The sequence below is a fragment of the Felis catus genome, chromosome C1 (genome assembly GCF_018350175.1).
Source record: "Felis catus isolate Fca126 chromosome C1, F.catus_Fca126_mat1.0, whole genome shotgun sequence".
NCBI lineage: Eukaryota > Metazoa > Chordata > Mammalia > Carnivora > Felidae > Felis > Felis catus.
Window position 1 is genome coordinate 202,442,025 of NC_058375.1, and position 18,218 is coordinate 202,460,242.

General features: G+C 38.6%; 1 protein-coding gene across 6 annotated transcripts in view; it reads right to left on the minus strand.

The window, feature by feature from the left end:
• Window positions 1-18,218, minus strand: part of USP37 (ubiquitin specific peptidase 37) — a 97,055-nt gene that overhangs the window by 46,013 nt on the left and 32,824 nt on the right. For all 6 annotated transcript variants that reach the window (XM_003991142.6, XM_045034479.1, XM_019838669.3 and 3 more), the window contains 2 exons: window positions 14,046-14,207; window positions 67-198 (listed from right to left, as the gene is read on the minus strand). In XM_003991142.6, coding sequence (XP_003991191.2) covers window positions 67-198; window positions 14,046-14,207 — 294 coding nt within the window. The remainder of the gene's footprint in view (window positions 1-66; window positions 199-14,045; window positions 14,208-18,218) is intronic.

Genomic DNA, 18,218 nt, shown 5'->3' on the forward strand with positions numbered 1-18,218 from the left:
GTGTCTGCAACTGTTATTCTATAATTAATAAGGTAAACGTTTATTTAGTAAATATGTAACAATTACCTGATAAGTGCATTGAGTGGAATTTTCTTCCATGGGATACCTTGCTTAAGCAAGTCATTTGCAAATGATTGGAGTGAAAACAGAGATTGTAAAATAGCATTCATATAGCAGGTATTTCCCAAATTGGAGAAGCTGAAAATGAAAAAAAATAAATAAATAATGCTTTTGAAGACAATAGTAGTTCCTGACATATGTTCATTAAAGCAGGGGTTCTCCACTACAGCATGCTTCAGAATCACATAGAGGGCTTGTTAAAATACATATTGCTAAGCCCTGTAGGTCTAAACAGAGAGGGTGCAAAACTGCATTTCTAACAAGATTCCAGTTGATGCTGATGCTGCTGGTCTGAGGACCATACTCTGAGAACCACTGCATTATAAGATTATAACAAGTAAAACTGTACATTTTCAAATGAATGTTAAAAAGAACTGGGGACTTGTTCAAAGAGTTATCTGTTCTTATTTATAATTTTAATTTTTCATTGAGATATAACTTACTCATTACTCTTCAGGATATGCCCAGAAGTAGAACTGCTAGATCACAGGATATATGTATTTGGCTTTAATGGGTATTGCCAAACATATTCTAAAGCATATATTTTTAAAAAAACTTCTATTTGAAAATATTCCCAAACTGTCAGAAAAGTTGCACAAGAATATTCTTTATCCAGATTCATCAACTGTTAACCTTTTGCACTATATGCTTTGCCATTTAATGCATCTCTCTCTGTATTTCTTATGACGCGTGTGAGAGTAAGTTGCATAAATCGTAACTCTTAAGCCCTATATACTTCAGGGTGTATTTCATAAGAACATTCTCTTATATAACCAAGGTAGAGTTACCAGCATTATAAAATTTAATGCCGATATACTCTTATCTAACATACTTCAATCCAATTTTGCCAACTGGCCCAATATGTTTATAGCATCCGCCCCCTGACCCCTGGGCTAAGCACAAGATTCAGTCCAGAATAGGATGATGCATTTAGTACTCGTGTCTCTTCAGTTTTTTTTTTTTTTTTTTTTTAAATCCAGAGTACTTCTTCAGCTTTCTCTTTCACGACATTGACACTTGTGAAGAATACATCCTCCCCCCCCCCATCACTATTTTTTAATGGACTGTTCTTCATGTTGGGTTTGTTATTTCTTCATGAGATTCAGCCCAGGCTGGAAAAACACAGTGACATATAGTGATACTGTCTCCTTCCAAGGGTATCACATTCAGAGGTACATGATATTACTGTACTATTCATTGGTGATGTCAATTTTGAATACCCTGAAGAACTTCCACTTCAGACTATGAGAAAGTATCAGGGTCTGGAATTATCCTACCATCATAAACAATGGGGGGAAAAAAAGGACAAAATATTGGACAACAGGCAGCGTAGGACTGTGACTCTTATTAGAAGGGAAGCAGTGTGAATCCTACCATTATGCAGGGTTTCTGGCTGCAGGCAATTTGTGAACTACAGTCCAGGGAGGCATACCCAAACAGAGCCCAGGAATTAAGCTGAACTGAGTTGAAACAAATCAGAGTTTGATAGGCTGAGATTGCTTAGATTTCTGGGACAGAGGACCTGAGGGGAGGGAGGTGTGCAAAGGAAAAGCTCCAGAAATAGGCACAGTCTGTTGAGTATTCAGCTAAATACCAACCTGTGCATGTTTAGGGTGAAACCCTGTGACACCAGGCAAGAACTTCAAGGAAAAGAATGATTATTGGAGATTTTTTTTTCTAATGTTTACTTTTGACACACACAGAGAGAGAGAGAGAGAGAGAGAGAGCGCGCGCGCGAGCGAGCATGAGCGGGGGAGGGGCAGAGAGAGAGGGAGACACAGAATCTGAAGCAGGCTCCAGGCTCTGAGCTGTCAGCACAGAGCCCGACGCAGGGCTCAAACCCACAGACCACGAGATCATGACCTGGGCCGAAGTCGACGCTCAACCGACTGAGCCACCCAGGCGCCCCATGGGGAACTATTAGCAGAATAATTTCCAGAGCTCTTGCAGGACCCAAAATTGGTTGAATTCCAACCAGAGGAGAGAGATCTAGATGAACTCAGAGGGCATTAGCAGAAATACCAGAAGACCTATGCTTTAGGAAATGAATTACATTAGCCTTAGAATAAAGTCTACTCTAGGTTTAACACCAAAGAGCTTAAACAAAAGTCTCAGAATAATCACACCCAAGTTGCAGATATTAAAATAGCTATTATAAATATACTTTTTTTTTCACATTTTTAAAAAATGTTTTGAGAGACAGAGAGAGACAGACAGACAGACAGATAGAGTGCAAGCAGAGGAGGGGCAGAGAGAGGGAGTCACAGAATCCAAAGCAGATTCTAGGCTCTGAGCTCTCAGCAGAGCCTGAAGCAGGGCTCGAGCTCACAAACTGCGAGATCATGACCTGAGCTGAAGTTGGATGCTTAACCAACTGAGCCACCCAGGTGCCCTGCTATTATAAATATGCTTTAGAGGTGCCTGGGTGGCTTGGTCGGTTAAGTGTCTGACCCTTGATCTTGGCTCAGGTCTTGACCTCACGGTTTGTGGGTTCAAGCCCCACATCGGGCTCTGTGCTGACAGCGTGGAGCCTACCTGTGATTCTCTTCCTCTCCCTCTCTCTCTGTCCTTCCCCTTTCATGCTGTCTTTCTCTCTTTCTCAAATTAAATAAACTTAAAAAAAAATACTTCATGTGATCACAGGTGCAGAGAAAAACATAAGAGGAAAGAAATGAAAAATATAAATAAGCCCCAAACTAATTTTAGAGATTAAAAACACAGTGAATGAAAATATTATTGAATGAGATTAATAGCAGATTAGACACTAAAGGAAATACCACTGAACCTGAAGACACAGCAACTTAAAACATATTTAAATATAGTATTATATTCCAATTTAAATAAAATATAATTTTATACATTCGATTTTATATATTTTAAAAATATTTTATGTATACATATAAGCAAACATGTATATTTTTATTTCTTTTGTAAAAACAGAAGACAGATGGAATGCTATATGGTATATACTTAGTAACTTGTTTTTTTAATCTACCAACACATACTTCATTATTTTCATGTTTCTTTTTTAAATTTATTATTATTATTATTTTTCATTTTTAGAGAGAGAGTGAGTGAGTAGGGAAGAAGGACAGAAGGAGAGAATCTTAAACAGACTCCACCCTCAGCAGGGAGCCTGACTTGGGGGCTCAATCCCCACAATGCTGGGATCATGACCTGAGCTGAAATGGAGTCAGATGCTCAACCAATTGAGCCACCCAGCCACCCCGGGTTTCTTGTTTACCACTACTAGGTATGAAACAGTATTTCATTTTGGCTATGAGTTTATATACCTTCTTCAACTTTTTACACTTTTTTTCATAGCTGCACAATTCTCCTTTGTTTCTAGAAATCTATTTCATCTAGTCACCTAATTTATTTATTTATTTTTTTCAACGTTTATTTATTTTTGGGACAGAGAGAGACAGAGCACGAACGGGGGAGGGGCAGAGAGAGAGGGAGACACAGAATCGGAAACAGGCTCCAGGCTCTGAGCCATCAGCCCAGAGCCTGACGCGGGGCTCGAACTCACGGACCGCGAGATCGTGACCTGGCTGAAGTCGGACGCTTAACCGACTGCGCCACCCAGGCGCCCCTAGTCACCTAATTTATTGATGTAATCATAGAACGGTCTTAAAATCCTTTTTATTTTGGTAAGATTGGTAGTAATGTACCCACTTGTGTTACCGATTTTAGTTATGTGAGTCTTCTATTTTCGTCAGTTTAAAGGTTTGTTGATTTTGTTGATCTTCTCAAAGAAACAACTTTTGGTTTGGACGACTGTCTCTTGTTTTTCTATTCTTTATTCATCTCTTCTCTAATCTTTATTATTCTCTTCCTCCTGCTAGCTTTGGGTTTAGTTTGCTCGTCTTGAGCTAGTTCTTTAAGGTGTAAAGTTAGATCATTGATTTGAGGTCATTTTTTAAAATATCATGAGAAAAAATACATAAAACTTACCATTTAACCACTTTATACATTTTTTTAAAAAAGCAAACTCTATGCTGAACGTAGGGCTCAAACTCACGACCCAGAAATCAAGAGTTGCAGGCTTTGCCGACTGGGCCAGTCAGGCACCCCACCATTTAACCATTTGAAGGTGTACAGTTCAGATACCTTAAGTGCACTCATGCTGTGGTGCAACTATTACCACCATCTATCTCCAGAACTATACTGTTTTCCACAGTAGCTGCACTATTTTACATTCCCACCAGGAAAGTATAATGGGTTCTAATTTTTCTACAGCCTCACCAATGTTTCTTTTTTAATGTAAGTGTTTGCTGCTATAAATTTCCCTCTGAGTACTGCTTTTGCTGCATCCCGTTAATTTTGGTATGCCGCTAGGGCTTTCATTCATCTTTAAGTATTTTTAAATTTCCCTTGTGATTCCTTCTTTGACTTCATTAGTTAAAAGTGTGTTGTTTAATTTCCACATATTTCCAGTTTTCCATCTGTAATTGATTTCCAGCTTCATTCTATTGTGGTTGAAGAAGATACTTTATATGATTTCAAACTTTTAAAATGGAGACTTACTTTGTGGTGTAACATATGGTCTGTCTCAGAGAATGTTTCATGTGCATTTGAAAAGAAAATATATTCTGTCGTTGATGGGCAGAATGTTCTATATATGTCCCATACATCTAGGCAGTTTATAGTGTTGGTCAAATCACATGTTTTCCTTAGTGATTTTTCTGTCTATATGCCCTATCCATTACTGAAACTGGAGTATTGATGATATTTAGCTATTATTTTATAATGTTTATTCTCTTTGGCTTATTATTTATTTTAAAAAAATTTTAATGCTCATTTTTGAGAGAGAGAGTGAGCAGGGGAGGGGCAAAGAGAGAGGGAGACACAGAATCTTAAGAAGGCTCCAGGCTCTGAGCTGTCAACACAGAGCACGATGTGGGGCTAAAACCCACAAACCATGTGATCATGACCTGAGTCGAAGCTGGTAGCTCAACCGACTGAGCCACCCAGGCGCCCCTCTCTAAAGTTTATTTAAAAATTTTGTCTATTAAGTCCAATGTCTATGTTTCCTTAGCAATAGTTTCCATTAATTTCTTCTACCAATGGGCCATACTTTCTTATTTCTTTGCATGTTTTTAAGTTTTATGCTGAACATTTTGAATATTATAATAATTATGGAAACTGGATTCTTATCTCTCCTCAGAATTTGTTTTTGTTATTTACTGTAGCTACGTGTTTAGTGAGTTTTCTAAACTCTTTTTGTAAAGTCTGTGATTATTTGTCATGTGTGGTCCCTGAAGTCGCTGTTCCTTTGGCTTGTCTCCAGCTAATGTTCTGACAGATTTCCTTGAAACCTGGAGGAGAGAAAGTGAAGAAAAAAAGGAGAAAGAGGGAAGAAGGAAAAGAAGTAGAAGAAACAACAAAATGAAAAAACTTCTCCCAGGCTCTGAACATTGGCATTATGCAGGGGCACACTTTGAGTGCTTATCTGGGTCATTTATAAACTCTGTCTCAGCCTTCACTGCCACCTTGCACTGATCTTACAGACTGGCCAGAAGTGAAAGCTTCATATCTTCTTAGGTCTTTTCTGAGCATGAGTCTTGGGCATGTGCATGTTTTTCAAAATTCCTCAGCATACACAGGAGTTTTAAAAAGTCCCAATTTCCTATCATTTTTATTTTTAATTAATTAATAAAAAATTTTTTTTAAGTTTATTTACTTTGAGAGACAGAGAGAGCACAAGCAGAAGAGGGGCAGAGAGAGAGAGAGAATTCCAAGCAGGCTCTGCACTGTCAGTGTGGGGCCTCATGCGGGGCTTGAAATCACTAACCTCGAGATCATGACCTGAGCCGAAGTCAGAAGCTCAACTGATTGAGCCGCCCAGGTGCCCCCTATCATTTTTTTTTTTTAATATTTATTTATTTTTGAGAGAGAGAGAGAGAGAGAGAGAGACCGACCAGGGAAGGGGCAGAGAGAGAGAGAGAGAGAGAGACCAGGGAAGGGGCAGAGAGAGAGAGAGAGAGAGAGAGAGAGAGAGAGAGAGAGAGAGAATCTGAAGCAGACTCCAGGCTCCGAGCTGCCAGCACAGAGCCCAACGTGGGGCTTGAAGTCACAAACCGTAAGATCATGACCTAAGCTGAAGTTGGATGCTTAACTGACTGAGCCACCCAGGCACCCCGCCCCGATCATTTTTTAAATTGCCTTTTTCTTGATTTAGTGTTTGCTTGATTGCTGTAAACCTCTGTTTTCCACAGAGTTCTGACAAAGTTGATTCTGACAGTTTTGCTTGATTTTTCAATGGCTTTGTGAAGCAACAGAACGTGGGACTTCCACCACTTTATTGAGATCTTCTTCCCCTGTCAAGTTTTTAAATTCTTTGTATTTTAGAAAGATCAGCACAATATTTATGATACATGTTGCAAATATTTGCTCCTAATTTTTCTTAGTTTATGCTTTTGGCCATGAAAATTCTAATTTTTTTAATGTTTATTTTTGAGTGAGAGAGAGGGAGAGAGAGAGGGGGAGGGAGGGAGATTATAAGCAGGAAAGGAGCAGAGAGAGGGAGACAGAAGATCTGAAGTGGGCTCCGTGCTGATAACAGAGAGCCTAATGTGGGAGCTTGAACTCACGAACCACAGATGGTGACCTGAGCCGAAGTCAGATGCTTAATGGACTGAGCCACCCAGGAGCCCCAAATGTAATTTTTATGTACACAAATTTATCAATCTTCTACTGAATCTTGATTTTGAGTCACAGTTACAAGCCTTTCCCTACACTAAAATTATAAACAAATGCACTCCCAGTTTCTTTTAGTATTTAAAGTTTCATTTTTAAGGGTGCCTGGGTGGCTCAGTCGGTTGAACATCCGACTTGGCTCAGGTCATAATCTCACAGTAAGTGGGTTTGAGCCCCATGTTGGGCTTTGCACTGACAGCATAGAGCCTGTTTCAGATTCTCTGTCTCCCTCTTTCTCTGTCCTTCCCCAACTTGTGCCCTAGCCCTCTCAAACAGTAAAAAGTTTTTAAAAAGTTCCATTTTTAAAATTGAGGACTCTAATTTTGAATTTATTCTTGTGTACAGTTGAGATGAATCTAACTATATTTTTCAAAATAGCCATATAGATATGTCAACCCCATTTATTAAAAGAAAAATACTTCTTGTCCCTGGACTTTCTATTCTGTTCCACTGACCTGTCTATTCATGTATCAGTACTAAGCTATTTTATTTTAATTTAAAAAACCATTTTTTTAATGTTTATTTATTTCTGAGAGAGAGAGAGAGAGACAGAGTCTGAGCAGGGGAGGGGCAGAGAAAGGAGGAGGCACAGAATCCGAAGCAGGCTCTAGGCTCCGCGCTGTCAGCAAGCACCCGACGCGGGGCCCAAACTCACAAACTGTAAGATCATGACCCGAGCTGATGTAGGACACTTAACTGACTGAGCCACCCAGGTGCCCCAATACTGAGCTATTTTAATCATACGGACTTTATAATATTACAAATATAGTAAGACTATTCCCCCCCTTTATTTCTTCCCAGTATTTTCCTAACTTTCTGTGTTTTTCCATATCAACCTTTTTTTAAAAAGTAGGCTTCATACCCAGTGTGGAGCCCAATGTGGGGCTTGAACTCATGACTCTGAGATCAAGACCTGAGTGGAGATCAAGAGTCAGACTCAACCAGCTGAGCCACCCAAGAGCCTCTCCATATGAACCTTTGCACACAAAAACATCAACTAGCCTAGCTCCATAAAAAAGCTTTTCAGTCTTTTTATTTGGATCACATTAAACTTACAAATCATTTTAGGGAGAACCATATCTTGATCATGCTAGGATGTCCCCCACCCCAAGAACATGGATATTTCACATGTATTTAAGTTTATTTTATGTCTTTTTGAAGCATTTTATAGTTTCCTTCATTCAATTTTAAGTAACTCTTGCTAAGTTTCTTTCCATGTATACACATACATACACACACACACAAAACCTTTTTTTGTTGCTACTGTACATGGGGCCTTCTGTTCCATTATCTTCCATCTGATTATCTGTATTAATATACCAAATTGTTCTGTATGTTAATTTCCAATCCTGCTCTCTGCCTAAGGCTTTGAGTTAGTTTCACCATGGTTTATAGGTCTTTCTTTTCCAATGCTTATGTCTCTATGTCCTTTCTCTTGTGTAACTGCATTGGTTAGTACTTCCAATACAAAATTAAATAGAAATATAAATAGCAGGCATCCTTGATTTTTTCCTTACTAAACACTGGTTTTAAAAGTGAGGTATATATTTATTTATTTATTTTTAATTTTATTTTTTAATGTTTTTATTTATTTTTGAGACAGAAAGAGACAGAGCATGAGCAGGGGAGGGGCAGGGAGAGAGGAAGACACAGAATCCAAAGCAGGCTCCAGGCTCTGAGCTGTCAGCACAGAGCCTCACGCGGGGCTTGAACCCACGAGCTGTGAGATCATGACCTGAGCTGAAGTTGGATGCCCAACCGACTGAGCCACCCAGGCGCCCCAAAAGTGAGGTATATATTTAATCAGGTTAAGGAAGTATTCACTGATTCTTGTGTTTTCAAATGTTTTTATCAGAAATGAGTGTTTTGTCAAAGATTTTTTTAGTATCAACAAAGAAAGTCATATGATTTTTTTCTTTGGCCTAGTAGTACAGTAAATTATAATAATAGGTTTCCTAATATCGAACTATCTTGCAATCTTGGTATGAACTTGTTCGGTCACAGTTTATTATTTTCTTAATGTGATACTGGAATAGAAATATGTCAGTATTTAACTTAAGGTTTCTTGCATCAGTATTCATAAATGATACTGGTTTGTAACTTTTTGTGTGTACTACTTGAACAAACACATACAGTAAAACCTTGGATTATGAGTAACTTGTTCTGCGAGTGTTCCAGAAGAGCGAACATTTCTGATAAATTTTAACTTAATAAATGAACGATGTCTTGCAATATGAGTGGTATGTGATGCCGAATGTCACATGATCACAACTGAGCTAATGGCTCTCTCTCTCTCTCTCACACCGTGGGATTGTGGGTGATCGTCCCCCATGCTCAGATGCTCAGATTCAGGCCCTGGTGTTTGGCAGAAATCAGTGATTTCAGTGATTTTTCAGAATGTTGGAAGGTGCCCACAACTGGCACTCGTGTATTTTTTGTCACATCAAAGCACCTCTGGACAGTCCTTTGCTTTTCCATACAAGAGTAAGCTCAGGAATGCTTTGCTTCATTCTAGGTCAGGCTGTCTGCGGATACAGATCCTTTCCTCTGCAGCCTTATTGCCAGTTATATTAAATACAGTATATGACAAGAGCTTATTAATACTGTACTGCAGTCAACATCTGTTACTGAAAGTTGTCCTACACAACAGTCCTCCTCTCTCCTATCTCCCTCACACCAGCCATGAAGGTTTTCAAAGATAAGTGCAGGTTAATTTATTTTTCTTTATATTTTGTATTTTCTTTATTATTTTGTATTACAGTAATCATTTTTTTAAGTTTATTCATTTATTTTGCGAGAGACAGAAATCATGGGTGGGGTAGGGGCAGGGAAAAAGAGGGAGAGAGTGAGAATCCCAAGCAGGCTCTGTCAGCATGGAGTCTGATGTGGGGATTGAACTCACGAACCATGAGATCATGACCCGAGTTGAAATCAAAGTCGGACACGTAACCAACTGAGCCACTCAGGTGCCCCTATTTATACTTTTTTATAGTGCCATTAACTCTTACTTCTTAAGCTTTTTCTTTTACTATCTAGTCTGTCCATTTTAAAAGGCAACCTTTGACTCATACCTATTACCTCTGACACAATTATTTTATTCTACTTTTTCTTTTCTCTCCCTTTCCATTTCCTTTCAGATGCAATCATACTCCTTTGACAGAAGACGTAATGTTTATATACCATCTTTCCATGTGTTCCCACCATTGTTTTAGTCTTAGCTCTACAACCAAATACATGAAAGTTCATCACCTATCTCCTGTCAATGTCTCCCTTGTCACCTCTTGGTTGGACGAAGCTCACACTCTGCAGATTCCTCATGAAGAGCATATGTATACAGTTTTTGGAGTTCTTCCACTTCAAAGCTTATTTTTTCTAGCCTGCATACTTGGCTGCTTGGATTGGCACAATCTTTGTGCATCCTTTCTTTCCTCAAGTTTCTTCAAAATTTTGTTCTTTTCTTGTCTTGCTTTGAATGATGACTTGAGAAGTCTGGTATCGGTCTTCTCTTGCCCTTGCAAATAATTTCATCCTTTTGACTCAAGCACTGAGGATTTCTCCGTATCTTTAAAGTCTAATAAAACTTAATCTAAAGTCTAACAGTTTTCTTATCTTTAAAGTCTAGACTGTTAGACTCTAATGGGACCTTCCTTGCCTGTTTCCGAGTTCAACTCTTTCTCCCTGATTGTTTATTATTTACTTACTTATTTACTTATTTATCTCTGATTGTTCATACTTCTCCATCTCATCTCCACTCCCCCTGGGGTGGTTCTTCTGTTTTCCTTCAAAGCCCCTTATTAAATTTTCATGTAAACTTATTTTCCCTTGGGGACCTTTAATTTAGCCTTTTGATATGATGTCTTTCTTCTTTTTTTCTGAGCATAAGCAACTGCCATTTCTTCCTGTTTGCCCATTTTGATTTAGGGTTTGAATTCCTGATCCATGGTGTTTTTTTCATACCTTCAAATGCTTGTCTAAGGACATTTAATTCAGTTTTGGGTGTTATACAACAGTTTTCTCATGGTTCACGGTGATTGCAGGGGTACGATTTTTTTTGGTCTAAATATTTTGAATCATGTTTTTTTTCCCTATAATTTTGTACGGACAGGGTTCCTAAGTATATCTTCTTCTGTTAGTATAGGAAAAAGCTGTTTCTTTAACGGAAGATGGTAGTGGTGGTAGAAGACAAGGCAGGGTTGGCATGTCTTGTTTGCCCTTTATTTCAGCACAACTCATCATTTTTCTCTCATTTTTTTCTTTTGCTTCTAAACCAAGTCTCCAGGTTTGGATGATTCCTTCCCCACAAGTAATGCTTCTTTGAGACTGTTACTTCTGACACCAATTACTTTCAAGTTCCTTTCCTGTAACCAGAGCTGTGAACTACCAAGATCCAGACTTATATTCAGTATTTCAGCAGATGGTATCCGATTTTTTTTTTTTCCTATGCTTCATCTAAGCCTTCTACCGCCTATATATTTTTGTTTCATGGAATCTCTAAAGCCTCCTATCCCCAACTCAGCACTCACAGGCTTAAAGCAGTAGAAAATAACACTATTGGCATTTGGTTTGCTTCTCTACCCAGAAGGTAGTTTGAAGGTGATAGTATTCTTTCTCTCCTAGTAATGCTAATGGTTATGTGTGCTTTTCTTTGCACTACTCATTCATTTTACATTTTTTTGAGGATTTGTAAGGAACAATGGAATTAGGTGGCCTCCTTTAACCTCTAGATCTGGCAGTTTTCCACTGTTTGTTGTTGTTTTTTAATTTTTTAACATTTATTCATTTTTGAGAGACACAGAGAGACAGAGCGTGAATGGGGGAAGGGCAGAGAAACAGGGAGACACAGAATCTGAAGCAGGATCCAAGCTCTGAGCTGTCAGCACAGAGCCCAACGTGGGGCTTGAACTCACCAACTGTGAGATCATGACCCGAGCCGATGTCAGACACTTAACCAACTGAGCCACCCAGGCACCGCTGTTGTTGTTGTTTTTAAGGAGTCCTTAGTCCTGAGTACTTAGCCTACTTGAAACCCTACAGTCTAATTCATGAAACAAGTCTGAAAAAAAGAAAGCTATATTCCTAGAGATGGGTATAGGTATATACGAAAATTAAAGAAACACTAGAAGTAGACAGGAAGTCTGGAGCATCAACAGTGGGTAACTCATGAGAATTTCAAAGGACTCTGGAGGAAGCAAATGACAGAGACCAGAAATGGAAACAAAGACCAGAAAACAAAGACCGCATAAGAGGAGACAATAAGAAAATGAGACAAATATGATGAAGATAGAGACAAGATCTGGATAAAAAATGGTCACAAGAAGGGACAGGTATGACTAATATAACAAGAATGTTGTCTAGTAAGGAGAAAGCAGGATAATAATGAGGCAGACCAAAAATTTGGTGAAAAAAGCACAGGGGAAAAAAAGCTCAGAGAAAAGGAACAGGAAAACAGAGAAGAAAGTGAAATGTCTTCACTGTAAATTCTATATCATTATCTGCTATGACATGAAGCATATAAATCACTATGGATAAGCAAAATTGGGAGATGCCACTCATTCAAGTAAAAAGATTACCTTAAAGCAGGTACAAAAGCAATAATTTGAGCAACACTGAAAACAAACTGGTAGATGTGAGGAGAGCAGTTTGGTAAGAATAATAAAAAAATTTCAAAACTTCAAAATTGTAGTCTTAACAAAAATACACTTCCAAAAATTTATACTAAAGTTCTAATAAATATTAAAAAGATATGCATGAGAATCTTCATTCTAGCCTAGATGGTAATGGGAAAAAAGGGAAATCTAAATGTACACTAACATGGTTAAAAGTTATGTCATAATATAGGAGGAAGCCCATGATTAGTATGGAGTGAAAAAAAATCAAGGAACAGAGAAGTAATAGAGCACAGGGGTTAAGAATGCAAGTGGAGCCCAACTGACGAAGTTTACTACTGCTGTACCACTGACTATATCACCTTGAGAAAGTTAGTTACCTTATCTAAGTCTTAGTTACTTCATTTGTAAAAACCGATTTTTTTTTTTTAAGTTTGTTTATTTACAGAGAGTGTGAGACCACCTGTGCCGGGGGGGGGGGGGGGGGGGAGGGAAGAGAGAAGAATCCTAAGCAAGCTCTGTGCTGTCAGTGCAGAGCCCAATGAGGGGCTCGATCCCACAAACCATGCATGAGATTATGATCTGAGCCAGAATCAAGAAAGAGTCAGATACTTAACCAACTGAGACACCCAGGCACCTCTAAATGCAGATATTTCAGGGGCGCCTGGGTGGCGCAGTCGGTTAAGCGTCCGACATCAGCCAGGTCACGATCTCGCGGTCAGTGAGTTCGAGCCCCGCGTCGGGCTCTGGGCTGATGGCTCAGAGGCTGGAGCCTGTTTCCGATTCTGTGTCTCCCTCTCTCTCTGCCCCTCCCCCGTTCATGCTCTGTCTCTCTCTATCCCAAAAATAAATAAAATGTTGAAAAAAAAAATTTAAAAAAAAATAATAAATAAATGCAGATATTTCATACATCTATCTCACAGAGCTGCTATGAGAATTTAAAGAAAAAAAATCTATTTAAACACTTAGTACACAGTATTTGGCATGTAACAAATACTTTAGGTAAGAGCGCTACAATTATTATTAGTTATTATATTGTGATCTCTCTCTCCTTTTAAGTTTATTTTGAGAGAGAGTGCATGTGCAAGCAGGGGAGGGGCAGAGAGAGAGGGAGAAAGAATCCCAAGCTGGCTCTGGGAGCTGTCAGCACAGAGGCAGAGCCTGACACAGAGCTCGATCTCACGACCGTGATAATCATGACCTGAGCCAAAAGCAAGAGTTGGACGCTCAACCAACTGAGCCATCCAGGCGCCCTTATGATCTCCTTTTTATGTGTTTAATAAAACTCTAAGCATAAAGAGGCTGGGGAGCATATAAATAAAATTTAGTGCTGAAATATCTCAGGAGAAGGATGAAGTGCATGTGATTAGAAAATACACTTTTTTTGCCTTATGATTAGTATGTTATACGTATGAATTTTTTTCAAAGTTCAAAAACGGGAGATCAGATAATGGCCTGATATATCATTACTAATGGATATGATAAATCTTTAATAAGGGAGTATATATTTTCAAACTGTAATTAATATGACTCCTTTCATTCTTTTTTACACCAAGCAATATATACTTTAGTTAATCACTTTACAAAAAGAAAGTAAAATACAAGGAATTTACTTACCCCTGCAGTTGCTGCTGTTGGTGAGAGGAAAGGGGCACTCTTGGTTTGTTCCAGCCAGCATAATCCTGATTACACCTCAGCTTTTTGACAGAAAGAGGAGCCGGCTGTGGAAGAAACCCCAAACTTCTTTTGGCAGAGGGAGTTTGGCTTGAAACATTAGTCCTATAAAAAAGAACAGACAATGAGGAAAGCAAAACAATTTTGAATATTATTTTCCCCCCTAGAAGATTCAGAGCAGTCAATGTCTGAAAAAAAAAAATCCTAAATTTGGGGAAATATCCATAATGATGATCACTTGGAAAAAATTCCACAAATGTAAATTAGCAAGTCTGTCAATAGCTGAAGAAGCCTGTGACACTGTACCTACTTAACCTATAATCAAAATAACCCAAGTTAATGGCTTGAAAAAAACTATAATACAGTTTTACTTTACTATTTACTTTTATTCACTTAATAGATATATTAGTACCCAGTCTTGAAAATATTTAGGCAGTTAACTTTTTTTTCCACTACTGCAAATAATGACACAACAAATATTCTTACCCAGTTTCCTGGAGAACTTCCTTTAGTTTATATGCTTAGAAGTGAAAATGTTAGGAATAAGTATTTTCAATTTTAATTTTTAGTCTTCTGAAATCTTGTCACTGTTTTCCCAAAAGGCTGTACCAATTTCTATTTTCACTAATAGTGAATTTCTATTTCTTCACATGGTCTCCATCACATTAACGAGTAAAACATGATCTCATCGTTATTTTGCACATCTTTCTGATTACTACTGAGGTTGAACGTATTTTTATAATTGTTCTTCTCTGAACTGCTTTTGCGTACCCTTTGTTTTATACGGGGTTCTTAATGATTTGCAGTTTTTTAAATATTCCACATTCTTTTTATTTTTTTTAACGTTTATTTATTTTTGAGACAGAGAGAGACAGAGCATGAACAGGAGAGGGTCAGAGAGAGGGAGACACAGAATCTGAAACAGGCTCCAGGCTCTGAGCTGTCAGCACAGAGCCCGATGCGGGGCTCGAACTCACGGACCGCGAAATCATTACCTGAGCCAAAGTCAGCCGCTTAACCGACTGAGCCACCCAGGCGCCCCTCTAATTCTTTATTATATACTCTAAGTGTGAAACTTTGACGTAATCAAATTTATCAATCTTTTGTAGTTTCATATTTTTTTCTTTCATAACTGAGTTTTTATTGGTTGTTCTGAGGATCAGTACAGACACTTCAATTTGTATACAATTCTTAATGTATATACCAAAAGTCTAAAAACTCATGTAGCTGTGATTCTTTTCTAAAAGTTATTCCAGTGACCTTCCAGCTTAAAATCTGGAGGCAAATTTCCCTTAACAGTATATCAAGCACCAATATCTTCAAATGTTGATATGCTGTTACATTAAGTCCTATTAACTCACAATATCATATACACTACATACTTAAATTTTGAATCCTATAAAAGCTCATTAACAAAGTTACTAAGAAAACTAGACTACTATGACCAAGAAGTTACAGAGTACATAATTCTGACAGGGAGAGCCAAGATCAAGGAGTAGTTTTCTTTAGGAAATAATTCTACCAAAGACAACATGGGAATAAAAGTAATTTTAAAATGTTCAAGCAGTGCCTGGATGGCTCAGTCAATTAAGTGTCCAACTTCAGTTCAGGTCATGATCTTGCGGTTCCTGAGTTTGAGCCCCGCGTCGGGCTCTGTGCTGACAGCTCAGAGCCTGGAGCCTGCTTCAGATTCTGTGTTTCCCTCTGTCTCCCTGCCCTTCCCCTGCTTGCACTCTGTCTCCCTCTCTCTCTCAAAAATAAATGTTTAAAAAAAAAATTAAATAAATAAATAAAATGGTCAAGACAGGGGTGCCTGGGTGACTCAGTTGGTTAAGGGACCAACTCTTGATTTTGGCTCAGGTCATGATCTCACTGTTTGTGAGATTGAGTCCCACATCAGGCTCTGCACTGAGGGCACTGGAGCCTGCTTAGGATTCCCTCTCTCCCGCTCTCTCTCTCTCTCTCTCTGCCCCTCCCCTATTCGCACACTCTCATTCTCTCTCTCAAAATAAACATTAAAAAAACAGTTCAAGATCTATTAAAGGCATATCTGACTCCAAACTGCTATTTAGTATGCTTGGTATTATAGTATATAAAAACTACCCCACCTATGGAATGTTAAACTGACACCCAAGACAATCAAAGCCTCTCAAATTTATTTATTTATTTATTTATTTATTTATTTATTTATTTATTTATTTATTTATTTATTTATTTTTTCAAATTTAATTTTGGGACAGAGAGAGACAGAGCATGAACGGGGGAGGGGCAGAGAGAGAGGGAGACACAGAATCAGAAACAGGCTCCAGGCTCTGAGCCATCAGCCCAGAGCCCGACACGGGGCTCGAACTCACGGACTGCGAGATCGTGACCTGGCTGAAGTCGGACGCTTAACCGACTGTGCCACCCAGGCGCTCCAAAGCCTCTCAAATTTAATATCCTATTATTTTCTGGTTGTACCAAAAAATAAACAACCAGCAAATTATTTTACCTCTTAGAAAAAAGCATTTATACTTTAAAAATGGGATGAGATGGGATTCCCTCCATCTTAAAAATATTTCCAGAGGTACTAAAAAACTTACATTTACAAAACAGTTGATAAAAATATTCCTCTGGATTGTACAAGAAGGGAGACAGGGACCACTGATAAGACATGGTAATGATACTAATACAGACTTGGCTTCTTTCTCTCCTGCTTCATCAGAGGCTGGACTCTCATTTTTATTTTCTCCATTTTCTGCAGGTAAGTCTTTTGTTTCTTGGTTAGCCACTTCAGCCTGTTTTCCCTTTGCTGCACTTTTTTGTCTGAAGACTTATCCTTTCCTCCCTCTTTGGCTTCGTTTCCACTTTTGCAGGAGCAGGTTTCTCCTCCTTTGCTGCCCCCAGTGTGAAGCTGACCTTCCTCTGGGTACCATGGCAGTGGGCCATGGCACACGGAGAGCCTTCGTGAAGCTGGGCTGCCTGGCCACTGTGCTATTAATTTTATAAGTCTATAATTTAAGGTCACAGAAATATTTTCCTATTATTTTCTCTGAAAAGTCTTAACTCTTATTTTCTTCCTATTTAGGTCTTTAATCTGCCTAGACTTTTTTTTTTTTTTTTAAGGATTTTAAGTAATCTCTACACCCAGTGTGGGACTTTAACTCACAAACTCCAAGATCAAGGGTCACGTGCTCTACTGAGCCAGCAAGGTGCCCCTACCCTAAAATCTATCATTACCTTTCCATCAGTTGTATCTCTTACGATGCATTCCTAAACACTGTAGCTTGAACAATGCAAGGTGTATTTGTTTCCATCCTTTGGCTCTCAACCTTTTTTCATCTTTATGTTGTAGTTGTTTCTTTTAAATAGTATATAGATTATTTTTCTTCCTTTAATATCCAGTCTTTTTTAACAACAGTTAAAACAGTTTGTATTTATATTTAATGTCATGACTGATTCGGACTAATAACTTTTAATTTCCATATGCTAATTCTATCACCTGTGTCAGTATTTATTAACTTTTCTCCTCCATAAAGGCTGAATTTTCCTGCTTTTTTGTATGCCTAGTAAGTTTTCTTTGATGCCAGACACTGAGAATTTTTTAAGAGAGAAAGAGCATGTGCGAGTGGGGTAAGCGGGGCTTGGTAGGGAGAGAGGGAGAGACTCTTAAGGAGGCTCTGTGCCCAGTGCAGAGCCCAATGTGGGGCTCGATCTCACGACCCTGAGATCATGACCCAAGCCAAAATCAAGAATCAGAATGTCACCCAGGCGCCCCTGGATATTTTTGGTTTTTATAAACATTCTTGAATTTTGCTCTGGGATGTAATTAAGTTACCTGGAAACAGTAAGATCTTTTTGGGTCTTGTTTTTAAGGTTTGTTATGTGGGAACAGAGCAGCAATTAGTCCAGGGATGGTTTTCCTCACAAATGAGGCAAGGCCTTTCTTAGCACGCACACTGCTGCTATCAGAAATAGGAACTACCTCTAACTTTAGGTGAACTCCAAGTATTATTCCCTTAGATGCTTGGGGTGATTCTTTTCTAGGCCTTGGCTAGTTTCCTCACCTGAAAAATTGATCAGCAGTCAACTGAATACTCAAGGGGAACCCTCTGCAGATCTCTGCAATTCTTTCTC